General features: G+C 38.1%; 1 protein-coding gene across 1 annotated transcript in view; it reads right to left on the bottom strand.

Annotated features, from left to right (window-relative positions):
- The window catches only part of ephb1 (EPH receptor B1), a 229684-nt gene that overhangs the window by 53338 nt on the left and 162563 nt on the right, over nucleotides 1–13783 (bottom strand). Inside the window, exon 6 of the mRNA XM_079613436.1 lies at nucleotides 11163–11287. Coding sequence (XP_079469562.1) covers nucleotides 11163–11287 — 125 coding nt within the window. The remainder of the gene's footprint in view (nucleotides 1–11162; nucleotides 11288–13783) is intronic.

Raw genomic sequence — 13783 nt, 5'->3', positions numbered from 1 at the left:
TACAAAGTGTTTGTAGAATTGTGAGGGATGCAGCTGTACGTGTCGCTCGCTCTCGGTAGAGACGGAGTGTCTACAGATAAGACAGAGAGAGAAGTGGCAGCAAGCACAGGAGAATCACAAAGTGCTGTAGGCAGAGATCAAACAGCGTACGTGGGCTTTTATGGATTATGATTTTGCCGTGCGTGGGCTTGTTATTATGGAGCGTTCTATTAGAGAAATGTAATATTGTAGTATTGTTTATGAAGACTAATGTTGGCATGTTAACTGAGAGACATTCTGAATGAAGCATAATGTATTTTTAAAGATGCCAATATGAGATGACTCATAATTCTCTACCTCTGGGCTAAAACCAGCAAGCCTGAAAACAAACACAAACACACGCGCACACGCACACACACAAACACGTGCACACACACGCACACGCACACACACACACGCATTAATTCCATTTTTATTGCAGTTAATGGAGGCCCTGACCTTTTAAAAGCAAGTTATCTTCTGTCATGAAACTCTGAGAGACAGAGATCAGAGAGAGAGAGAGAGAGAGAGAGAGAGAGAGAGAGAGAGAGAGAGAGAGAGAGAGAGAAAGAGAGAGAGAGAGAGAGAGAGAGAGAGAGAGAGAGAGAGAGAGAGAAAGTGAGGGAGAGAAAAAAGACAGAAAAATAGAGAGTCTTATAGAGATCCCAATTAAAATTTAGCTGAAAATATTAGGATCAAATATTAGATTGAGCAAATTGCCCTCTATGGCAGTGGGGTGTGGAGACAACTGACAAATCCAAATGAAGAATTCACAAAATGAGGGAAAACGTCCAACTGAGATCCTGCATGCAGAGCTCTGTAAGGATACGGCTCACAACACATAATGCATGCAGGGCAGAATTAGGCAAAAATAACCACTAATTGTAAAAGGGCAATGACATTCCGGAAACATCTCAAATTCAGTGACCCTCACTAATGCCATTATTAGTGCAATACCAAGAGCTGAGCAAAGAAACCAATCCCTTCTCTCGACTGGTCCAGCACATCTACTGACCCTCATCACACTGATACTGAACAATACTGACAAACTTATTCAATTAAACCAAATTACAGCACAAATGAAACACAATTACATCACTAATTGTGAAACTCAAACACAACAACAAAGTAAAATGCAATCCTATTTGGGCATATAGAGAGAATAAGCCATGGCAGACTATCTGACCGAGAACCACCTTGACCAAGTACAGACTCAGTGGACACAAGCTCTCAGTAGAGACAGGAAAACATGGCTGCCGCAGGAACAGAGGTTGAGTCCACACACCGTGATCACAACAAAATCAAGACAGAGTTGCACTTTCTAACAGAATGCACACAATACAAAGATATCCGGACAATGTTCTATCAAAAAATAAAACACTATCAAACAATGAAAAACGGTTCCTATTAGGAGAACCCAAGCACTGCTATGTGTTTGCCACAATATAAGAGACAGTGCAGGATCCGCCTGACTTGATGTTTCCCTCATCTAGCTAAACTGTATATCTTGTATTACTTCTTTATTCTGTTATTTAAAATTTGATACTGTATGTACTAATTTGAACTAACATGTTATTGCACTTTACATTGCAGACATGTTGTACGCAGTATAGCTGCATTGCTTTGGCAATACACACGTACAGATTTTGTCATGCCAATTAAGCAGACTTAAATTAAAATTGAGAGAGACAGAGCGTGGTGAAGAAGGGATTGTAATTAGACTTAAATTAAAGGTTACCCGTCACATCTGAGACATGAAAATGATGTCTTTCTTTCATTCTTCATTACTTTTCCAACTCTATTTTTTTTTACTCATTCATAAAACTACTCTTATGAAAATTGTCACACTAAATTGTAACAATTTAAGTAACAAGTAGAGCTGTCAATCAATGATTTTTTTAAAGCAAATTACTTAAATGCTATGGCAATTATCTAACCAATCAAATCAAACCCAATTAATCGTGTAAAAAATCAGAAAATGAATATAATGCATAAATAAAAAGACATTACGATATAGTGACAGATGAACAAATCATTTAATAGATATTACAAAAAGTAACTTTATATATACACCAATGCACTGTATTAGGGTATGCTTAAGTGTTTTTATTTATTTAGATATACTGTATGCACTAAATGTACAGACTAAATTGATAAAGAATAGATTTATGATTAACATGAATATATTTATGAACAATTTATGCATACATTCTCTCTGCTGGTGCTCATTGAATGCAATTTAAGGTTACATACATTTCTACGGCCTCTAAATTATAAACAGATTCAGAAATCTTGAATCAAGATGAACAATTACTGGACTGAAGCAACTTAGTTTTACTTGATTATCCATACATTTTTAGAAACAAACATGTTATAAGTATCCAATGACACAAACAGGCTTTTGAGGAATGTTTATTTGCACATCTCCCAATTATTGTATTGCACTGCATTATATGTTTAACCTTACAATACAAACTACAGAGAGTTGATCATATAACTAAGCATTTTAATATCATCTTACTTAGACATATTATTGGAAGATACAGGGCCCTATCTTGCACCCAGCGCAATTGACTTTGTACACCGACGCATGTATCATTCCTATTTTGCTCCCGCGCACAGCGGACTTTTCCCTCCACAGACGCACGTCGGTAAATTAGGGAATGAACTTGCGCTCGCGGGGGCGGTTCAGCGCAAAGAGAAGGCGTGTTCCGGCGCAAAACTTCCCTGGTGCTATTTTCCAGGTTTAGAAAGCAATTCCGCCACTGACCAGGAAAAAAACAGTCTAAAGACAGTGGCGCGTTGCGCGTTAGTGATGTGGTATTTTAAGAGCGCGTGCTTGGCCATAATGTAGCGTGTTAACGCGCATCCACTTTGATTCTCTAATATAAACAGACGCAGCAGTTTTCATTTTTGCAAATCATACATTATTACAAGGAAAATTTACAAGGACCGTTTTACGGTCCTGACGAGAACGTCGGTCTCCTCGGCTGTGAACTGCTCCTGGCGTGCGCTGGCAAATCCGCCGTTATAATAGCAATCCGCCATGGAACAAGCGCGCCGGCTCTTAAAGGGAATGTGAGAGGACGCTCTGATTGGTTTATTTCACGTTACGCCCAAACCACACCTATGAATAATGAAGCTACTTCAGACCAACCCCTTTTAGATTTGCGCCAGGTGCAATCGTCATTTATCCCGCCGGGAAAATAGCAACAGCGCCGGGATCCGCCCACAAAGTTACTTGCGCTTTGACACTTGCGTTTCAGATCGTTAAAATAGGGCCCATAGAGTGACAAATGATATTTACTGTACTGTATATGCATTTGTATGATCTATCAGAATTACATAATCTGATCCATCAAATATACTCAACAAAAAATGCATATGCAATTTTATTTTATTTTTTTTTGTCTAAAGGTTCAATAAACTGTCCAATAAAATGTTTTTTTTTTTTAAATTATATGTGAGGCTTTACATAGTTTATGTGAAAAAAATGTATTTTCAAGTAATGAGTCAAAAAAATGTACAGCCAATGTAAATCTCTGCTTCAACAGTTCAACTGCCGGCAGGTCATCTGAGTTTGACACAACCCTCCGTCGGATCAGATTTACACTCCAGCAACAGTTTTTGCTCACCGGGTGAGGGCTAAAGCTGATGTTTGCACAGGGGTAGGCTGTGACCCGTAGCTTTCAGATTCCAGATGACCTGGGTGAGATGTAAGAGCATGCAGGTGCCTGATCTCGACGCATTCAGGGTTACAGAGCTGAAAGTTTTACTGCAGTAAATAAACCACAGAATATGATGGCGTTAGTGCAAATGTCTCTTCCAAGAGGCTTTTAGAGAGTGTTTTATGCAAGCGATGATTTTAATAGCCTGGTCACATTCTCCTAATGGCTCGGATACACTAGGCATTTTTATGAGATTGCAACTTACCATCCCATATCTGTTTGTAAATGCCGGACAGGGTCGTGGAGTTTAGCGTAGCTGATTTTAGATCTCTCAGGCTTCATATTACACATCCCAGCATTTAGGGGAGCACAGGAAATGTGGCGGCACTGGGCCAGACTTCGCCAGTTCTCCATTAGCCTTGATGATTGAGGTTAGAAACTCATGAACCCTTGGCCCAGAAAACCAGCACTACATCTATAAGGGTCCAGGTAGTTATCTCACCCAGTATGGGAGATGCAGCGTAGCCTTCTGCGTTACTGGAAGTGACAGCTTCTGCTGGTAATTGACAGCTAAGTTGTGGCAGCCTGCAGCTCTTTTGAAGGGAGTTGGGAAGTTCTGTGGAGAGTCTCTGCAAAGGTGAGAAACTGAAGCCCCTCCAGCAGTGAGCAAGTGCAGCCACAAAAAGTTATAGACGAGAGGTCTGTTTAGACTGGTGGTTCTCAGAAGGTTTCGCTTCAGATTTACAAGATAGCATTTTTAAAGTTTAATGTAGTCTGGTTTCTATTTTGTTTAAAAAATATGGAAAGCATTCTCTTTTAATAATATATATATTATGGGCCATTCTACAGAGCTGGTGCAAACTGCTGTCCCACAACCAAAAAAACACATTTACAAATAATTAAAGTCTTAGAAGGATATTAGTAAACATCTATTATCTATTGGTACCAACAATACTATTTAAAATATCAGTAAGCTCAAATCATCAATTATTCGGTACTTTCAATTGGGAGGTGGCTGTCCCGAACCCTAACCCCTAAATTTAAACGTATGGAAATTGTATTTAAATAATTTTTGCGATTTTTATCTGTTGTTTAAAAAAAATATATTTAAAAAATATATCTTAATTTTATGTTTTCTTTGTAAATCATGAAACTTTATATAAAATAATGTGTCCTGCGTTTTCATGTCACTACCTAAACAGTGTGTTTTAGTCCATTGTTTGAGACTGATTTTAAATACACCCCTACATTTTTGATAAGGGAATATTCCTGTGTCCTTCTCTCTCATAGACATAGTGAGTAGATAGGGCCAATCATTTTGAGGTAAATGTGTTCAAAAGTCTGAAAATCTGTGTGTAACTTTAAGGAACGTCACTAGTAAATCCCTTTTTCTGCAATTAAGCAAACTTTTTTGGGTGTTATTCCATAAAATGTAGTTTGTATGTGTGTACAACTGTTTAGACATGTGCTAGTAACCATGTGCTGATTAGCATTTTTAAGCTAGGCTATAGCTAGGCTTGTCACTACCGAAACAGTCATGCTTCTATATTGCATTTTACTATGGTTGCTACCAAAAGATTACTTTCACTATCGGAAATGTGCAGTCACGGCAGAAACATGGGATGTTTTGTCAAAAGTATTTTGAATTATTTGGAATTATCAACTAAGATGTTATGATGTTATTAAATTTGAAATCAGTATGACTAACTGTATGCCTTTTACAAAGAAAGATTAGATTAAAAATACAACAAATCTCATAAATTACACTTGAATTACCTGTGAAAACTTTTTAATAAGATAAAAAATATATTTACAAGGTAGATGTAAACAAAATCTTAATAGGTCAATATAACACTTTGCATTAAATTATATTTCGGTAGTGACTAATTTGGGGACGAAAAATATTCCAACATTTTCTGAAAATAGAATATGAGAATTAACTGCACAATTACTGGAAATTTGTACTTTGGATATTATACAATTTGCATTCATTAAAAAAAAGTGGAATAATACATTATTTTCAAGACGTTTCCCGCTTTGAACCTATTCTGTTGAGAAACACTGGTTTAGATTAGACATATTTACAGTATGAAAACTGAGTTACTAGAAGATAATAAGAATTGTAGCAACCAGTAAGCTTGTCGGACCTTTAGGCAAGAGAAGCAAGTACAGAACATCTGTTCGCAGAATTGATACAACCAAAGACACTCTAAAGATAAAACTCCCTTGTTTCGCAAATTCAGAGTCCCCGTGCATGTACAGTGTAACGTTACATGGATTTCATTTGCGAAGTCTAAACCAAGTCACGCACGTTCCTGTTGGCTTTGCGGCTGCTCAGAACACGGTACAGGATAATCACATACAGCTGTGGAACTAGATTCAATTAGAGCTGAAACTTTAAATCTTACCCACAGTTCTCTCCTGTAGCATGCCTGTGCCGTCACATTTTTATATTTCTGCTGATTTAGCCACCGAATTTGATCTCATGCCTGAAATGGACTCAGGTTGTCACGGTGGCTTGGAGAATAAGCATCTGCCAGTCCTGCTGTCAAGCCAACCGTAAAAAGACCCTCGAGCGGAATTGCGCTGATCTCATCTTGACGGATGCAGTTCAAGGAGATCGACTGGAGCTAGAATAATGTATTCACACATATGACTCCTTCACCAGGTGCTCGATTTCATTATTTATGATCCGACAGATGACCGCATTCCTCGTCCTTTTTTTTTTTTTTTTAACAGGCTTTGTAGATTTAAAGTTGAAGTGTGTCATTTCTGAACCATTAACTTAATTTGCAAACATAGTGATTCTTGGTTGGTGAACTGGTTACTTCATCTTCTATTCGTAACTATATATAAATAATATGAAATATTTCATATTAGATGTTTCATATCAGCATATTAGAATGATTTTTAAAGGATAATGTGACACTGAAGACTGGAGTAATGATGCTGAATATTCAGCATTGTCATCACAGGAATAAAATAATTGAAAACAAATTTTTAAAATTGTAATATTTCACAATATTAGTGTTTTACTTTATTTTTTATCAAATAAACGTTTGAAAAATAGTGTATAGGTAGTGTATATACTTCTATTGGGTAAAGTTACTGTTAAATGTAATGTGTTATAATAGGCGATATTCCCTTAAAAAGTAACTAATTGTGTTACTTAGTTACTTTTTAAGGAAAGATAACTTCAAAGTAGGCCTATGTTATGTATGCATTATTTTTTCTCACCTGGGCTGGGCTGGATTGTTTGTTTTAAATAACAACAAAAGTTATACTTTTGACAAATGTAAAGGCCCTTTCACACAAAAAGTTGAATTAATAAGCCTCAGGCTGAAGGCTTTTACTGTAACTGAAAAAGTAACTCAGGTATGTATTTGTAACATTATTAAGGTAATCACGATACTACTATCCAACAATACCCTAACCCTACACTGATAGTTACCAATGGAAAATGGATATATGAAAAAGTACACACATCACCGTTAATCTTTTTCTAAATATTAAACTTGCCCTTTCCTCTGATTGGTTCACTGAGTGGCAAAAGGGGCGTGGCCATCTCACAAACATAGCAGACCTCGTGACATCTGTCTGAACACTTCTGTGCCATCAGTCTGCTTCTTTACACCCTCTCCTAATAAGAACCATGTAAACAAAATTTTAAAAACCTGTTATCAAAACAATATTGCCAATATATTTCTAAAACATGAACAAGACTGTAATTATAAGGTCTCAAAAAGCAGATGAGGTTGAAGCACCGTAACACGCTTTCCACATCACTCATGTTTTCATGCCTAAAAGAAAGACGCATTAATGATATTTTCTGTGCGGTGTCTGATTCTGAAGTACCTTCCTCCTCCTCGCCTGTTTTATAAATCAGCATATGATTACACGACATGCATATTTATAAGGAAATAAGTGCTGCACTTGTGCTATTTGCATTTGAGTAAACTATTGTCGAGAGGAAAGAATAATCCCGGATATAGACATTATTATCCCCAAGCTTTTGATTAAACCAATTTTCATAACGCAGCTCATTTATCTTGCCAAACATCACTGCAGAAATGACAATAGTTAAAGATTTGTCCTCCAGAGAAATATGCAGTTCAGTGTTTGTAGACTTCAGTCACTACATGAAACAGAGAAAGTCTGTGCATATGTTCACAAATTGTGGTTTCTACTAATCAAGGCTGGGTGAAACAACTTAAAAAATATGCTTTCAATTAACAATAGTAAAATTAAACAATAAACCTCGGAAAATGGTTTGTTAAAGGGTGTGTTCACACTTGTAGTTCAGTTCGCTTGGTTTGTTTTGTCCACTTAGCGTTCACATTGGCATTTTACCGAACCTAAAGATACCGAACCTAAAGGCATAGGGATACGTTCACAACCTGATTGGTCGGCTTTTATAACGTATATTCCGAACATCCAAAACAATGCTGTGTGCTGGGCTAAATGCACTCGTTGTATGCGTGATGATATTTTACATATGATTACATATGTATTTTGACCAGCTGAGAACTTGTGAAGAGTTCAAAACAGTGGCAGGATTCCCTCCGTCACACAAACAAATGAAGATCTGCTGCAAGTAGACGCGGTTCTGATGCCTGTACCGAACTGACGGGCAACATCGTGACTATGATGAGAAAAAAAAACGTGTGAGCATTCTGTCCCTTTGAGGGTCACATCTTGTGACATCATGTCCCATTTTTGGTTCATGTTGCGTTTATATTTCATTCGAACAGCACCAGAGTTCGTTTGGAAGTGGACCAAGACCCATCTCCAGGGTTCAGACGGCAGCGTTCACACCGCACTAACAGGGAAATCACACCTGGGTTCATTTTAATTGCTTTTTTTAATTGGGTTGATACTTGAGGTTGAGGCTTGGCAATACTGTATATCGTGTATTGATGATTTTATTCATGATCATGATACTAACCACTGTGTTAATGCAACTAATTAACTAAAAAAAATTGAAACAATTCGATTTTAAAGACAAAAAGTTGTGCCCATATGAAAAACACCTCAAACTCACTACACGAATCAAACAATCTGTCTAAGCATTTGACAGCAGGATTAAACTAATGCCCAAAGATTCATGTACAACAGCAGAAGGTAACTTATGTTTTAACTTAATGTTTTAACTAAAAAAAACAGCACAAATAATGTCATTAAAATGTTTTTGTATGACAGTGATGTGAAGAATATTTCAGTAACACTTTAGTTTAGTTACTTATTAGCATCCATCTCATCTCATCCATTGGCTGATTATTAGTACTTATAAAGAATATATTAATGCCTTATTCTGCCAGGCCATATTCTACATCCCTACACCAAACCCAACACCTAAACTTAACAACTACCTTACTAACTATTAATAAGCAGTAATTACTGTAGGAGTTTACTCAGGCAAAAGTCGTAGTGAATAGTTAGTTAATATAGTGAGAATTGTACCCTAATCTAAAGTGTGACCAATATTACTATATAGTTCTTTATTAAATACAGATATATGTATGTAAATGCATGGAGACCTGGAAAATGTAGTGTGTGAAAGTGTTTTTATCAGACCTTGGCCGAGTGCATGATGCCAGCCATCTGGATGTATGGTATGTATGTACAGTATATATATATATATACATATATATAACATTTCAAAGAAACATCAGACAAGGAATATAGGCATAACTGCTGGCGAGAGCATGTATATGCGTGTTATTTTACGTGTCCATCATGCTCTGCCATGATGTCTCTAAAAGGGGTGACGGCTATAGAGTGTGTGTGTGTCAGCACAGGAGGCTCTGGAATCATTAGGTGTAATTGGTGTGAGAGGGTCTGTGTTTCAGCATCTCTCTGCAGGGACCGGCCAGAGAAACTACTGAACCCGACCACCCGCCCGCCAATGCTGTCTCCTAGCAACCACACTGTACCTCACTTCCTAATAATGACATCACAAAGGGGTCACTGAGACGTCCCTTCAATGCACTGTCTGAAAAAACGTTCACACTCCATTTTACTTTTATAATGTGACATTTCAGACAAACAATATTCAATAATAATAATAAAAAAGCAAGGCGGGACTTTTTGGCTGGAGATTATCCACCATGAATGAATCATTCAAATAATTTATTTTTCTTAGGGCTATAACCATCAGATTTTGGGTTTGAACGGCATTATCAACCAATCATGTCTCTATGATTTGAGGAATAGGTTCCTGTAGTTCAGTAGAACATTTGGATAAAAGCATCAAATTCTCAAAGATCCCTGTGGTGAAAATAAAGCTTTTAATGTTGTTTATATGTCTATGTGGTGTTTTTAATATGCTTTAAGACAAACCATGTGCAAATTCATAAGTCAACACCATTGTTGAGTATTTTCTCTTTAAAACTACAGTGAACCAAAGATATTTAGATAAAAGTATCAAATTCATAAATTCTTAAAGTCCCCCTGTGGTGAAAATCAAGCTTTCTATGTTGTTTATATGTGTATGTGGTGTTTTTAATATGCTTTCAGTCAACACCATTGCATGACAGTCTCAAAAACGCTGTTTGACATCGCTGGTGTTGTGACGTCACAAACTACCTTGTAACCAATCAGGTCAACGAGAGGATCTCTGAGCTGGTGTGAGTGAGTGGAGGCGGGGCTGATTTACATATTCATAGAACCGCATATATAAAATGAGGCAAGGGTGTAGTTACATTCAAGCTATTTTAGGCATGAATAAATAAAAAAATCAAGGAAAAAACGTTTCAATATGTCATTGTGGAGATCAAAGATGAGTTTACTTTTAAGGCATACAATGATTGACTACAGGGGGACTTTAAATGGTTATAGTTAGGGTTTGCAGTTCGATTAGTTTGCATGTCTGTTTATTAAACAGAAATGTTGTTCCAGGACAAACAAATGACAGAACATATCCCAGTTGCCAAAATCACAGACACTATTTTACTTATTAGTTCATTGAAACAAATCAAATGTAAAATGAAATAGACCTTTGAGTGTCTTTCTTCCATTTGACGCAATTGCAGTCCTTTATTAAAAGTGTTAAAATGAATGTGACATGTGAAGAACACCCATAATTCTCTAGGAAGAACCCAGACAAAAGAGCAGTTTACCTCAAATGCAGCACACACACACACACACGCACACACACACATTGTCTTTTCGTGTTTTATGGGGACTTTCCATTACACATACCGATTTGTATACTGTACAACTGTATATTCTGTCCCCTAAACCTAAACGTCACAGAAAACTTTCTGCATTTTTACATTTTCAAAAAACATCACTTAGTATGATTTATAAGCTGTTTTCCTCATGGGCACTAAACATGTCCACAGGGATTTCAGATATTGGCATCTTTGTGGGTACATTTTGTGCCCATAATAGGGTTTACCAATCCACACACACACACTCACATGTGCACACACGTGCACACACACACACACACACACACACAAACACACACCTTACCTTCTCATAGTAGCGCAGCTCGTAATCGAGAATAATTCCATTAGGCTGTTCAGGCTGTGGCCATGACAACGTGATGCTTTTCATCGTAGAACTGACCTGATGCATTATGGGAACAATGGACGGAGCTGTAAAAGAGAGAGAGAGAGAGAGAGAGAGAGAGAGAGAGAGAGAGAGAGAGAGAGAGAGAGAGAGAGAGAGAATCCAAGTGAATAAAAAAAATCATTCCAAACAGCCATCTTCCCTGCTGTGTGGACTTAGCTAGTGAATTGATCTGCCACTTTCAGAAATGGAGCACACACACACACACACGGTATGATGAAAGAGTCAGACGAGAGGGTGATTGGACTTGTTTAATAGCTTCGTGAGAATGTGCCCTTTGCAATGGAAGCCCATTTCTCAGTTCAAGCGCTCTGATTGGCTACAATGTGTTTCTCGCCTCTCCGTCTGTAAGGAAGACACACCTGAGTGAACATGCACAGCCTCCAAATTAACCCACTGCCCATTTCATTCCTCTCGCTCTCCCTCCCTCATTTCTTCCTGTTCTCCATTGCTTCGTCAAAGCGCTACAACTGTACGCTCAGCTGTTGTACCATCACACACACACAGCCTGTTTTCACGGGTGAATAGACTGCAGTGAGCATACGGATGTCAAACAAGCGACTACACACACAGATACACACCGCACCTGCTAAACGACACACATGCACACATTTATGGATGGTCACACACAAATACACACATCAAAAAGGTAAACCTATTACTTTTTTTCAATGTTTGCGTGTCCTAATGGACTGGTGATCTTTTGTTAGGAGTGCCAGAGGTTCTGGGTTGTAGTCCTGTAAACCTTCATATTATTTTTTATTAAAACTAATTATGTTTATCAGTTAATGTATATCAAGAGCATGAACATGTTTGTGTGCATTTTGTTTTGTGATTTCACTGCAACGAATAGAGTCTCCGCAATAGATAGGTAGATAGAAGAGCGCGTCTCTGTGAAGACTTTGCACGAGCCACTTTGCATGAGAACATATTGGCATCAAGCACTCGACATTATAATTTTTTTTAAACGCATTCCAGCACTGGATCACCTCTTATTTAACACAAACTAAATGAATACTCTACTAGTCATCTGGAGAGGTTTCCATTGTATTAGGTACAGTCGCGCTGGTGAGTGGGGATAAGATCAATTCTGGCCAAAAGTGGTGGGGACATGTCCCACCCGCAAATTACGCATGTATATGGCAAATAAGACACCCTTATATGACCCTTCAACACACATGCACACAGGGTATTCAAATAACATCTTGTCTAGCAATCATCTTGTCTCAGACTGTCTCTACACATCATCCAGACTTCCATCTGATGCTTTTTAAAATGGTGACTCAAGCAAAGTGTCACCCTGCTCTGAATCGCGGCCTTTGAGTCTCTCTCTCCCTCTCTCGTTCATGCACTGCTGGCCCGTCTTTGCTCCACATTAGCAATTACTGGCTGTGCGCTCTCTCTCTCTCTCTCTCTCTCTCTCTCTCTCTCTCTCTCTCTCTCTCTCTCTCTCTCTCACACACACACAGATGCGGTGAGGCTGAGGTGAAATTGCTTTTCTGCAGTTTTTGTATCCCCATGTCGAGAGAGGATCCACCATCTAAACAACACACACACACACACACACACACACACACACACACACACACACACACACACACACACACACACACACACACACACACACACACACACACACACACACACACACACACACACACACACACACACACACACACGCACACGCACACGCACACGCACACGCACACGCACACACGCACACACACACAATTACCACTCCACACATTGTGTAGCAAAACTGAGATTTCCAGCCCTCACTGTGTGTGTGAGAGAGTGAACTTTGTGATCAATTTTTAATTTTCTTATCTAAAGCACGGCAGAAGCTCCAATCCCCTTCCTTATAAATCCACAAGCTCACACACACACAGCTGCTGACTCTTCCTGGTATTTTTCCTGTACGTCCACTGCACTGCCACATTTTAAAAATAAATAAATAATAATAATATAAAGTATATAATGTGTACAAATATCACATATAAAAATATATAAATACAACAAATACTATAACAATTATAAATTACAGTAATGATGAAATAATAATACGATATAAAATAGCATAAGTAAAATAAATATAAATTGTACGATTATAAAATATAAATCATAAATATGTACGGTATTCTATCAAATAAATAAATGTATTTTGCATTAAAGAGCCTGGCCAGGAACACTTTGACTTGATTAAACTCACCCTTTCTGACGGCACGGTTCTCTGGTTGGTGTTCATGCATTTAGCCATTTATTGCTTTGCTGCAGGGCAACTTGTGAGTAAATGTCTGATCTAATACTGCTCAAAGTCTGAATATTTATTACACAACACTGGACGAATGTGTGTGTGTGTATCGTGTGCCTGCCAAAACGCAAACGAGAGGTTTTCCTGTGGTTTCCGCCTCACAGCTGGCAGGAATCCTCCATCCTGACAAAGATGTGTGACTGCTCTCCTCTCATCATCCCCCTCTTCCCCCTTCTACTCATCTCACACCATCCACGTCTCCTCTCTTCTT

The sequence above is a fragment of the Phoxinus phoxinus genome (genome assembly GCF_949152265.1).
Source record: "Phoxinus phoxinus genome assembly, chromosome: 5".
NCBI classification, from domain to species: domain Eukaryota; kingdom Metazoa; phylum Chordata; class Actinopteri; order Cypriniformes; family Leuciscidae; genus Phoxinus; species Phoxinus phoxinus.
This window is presented reverse-complemented; position numbering and strand designations above follow the sequence as displayed.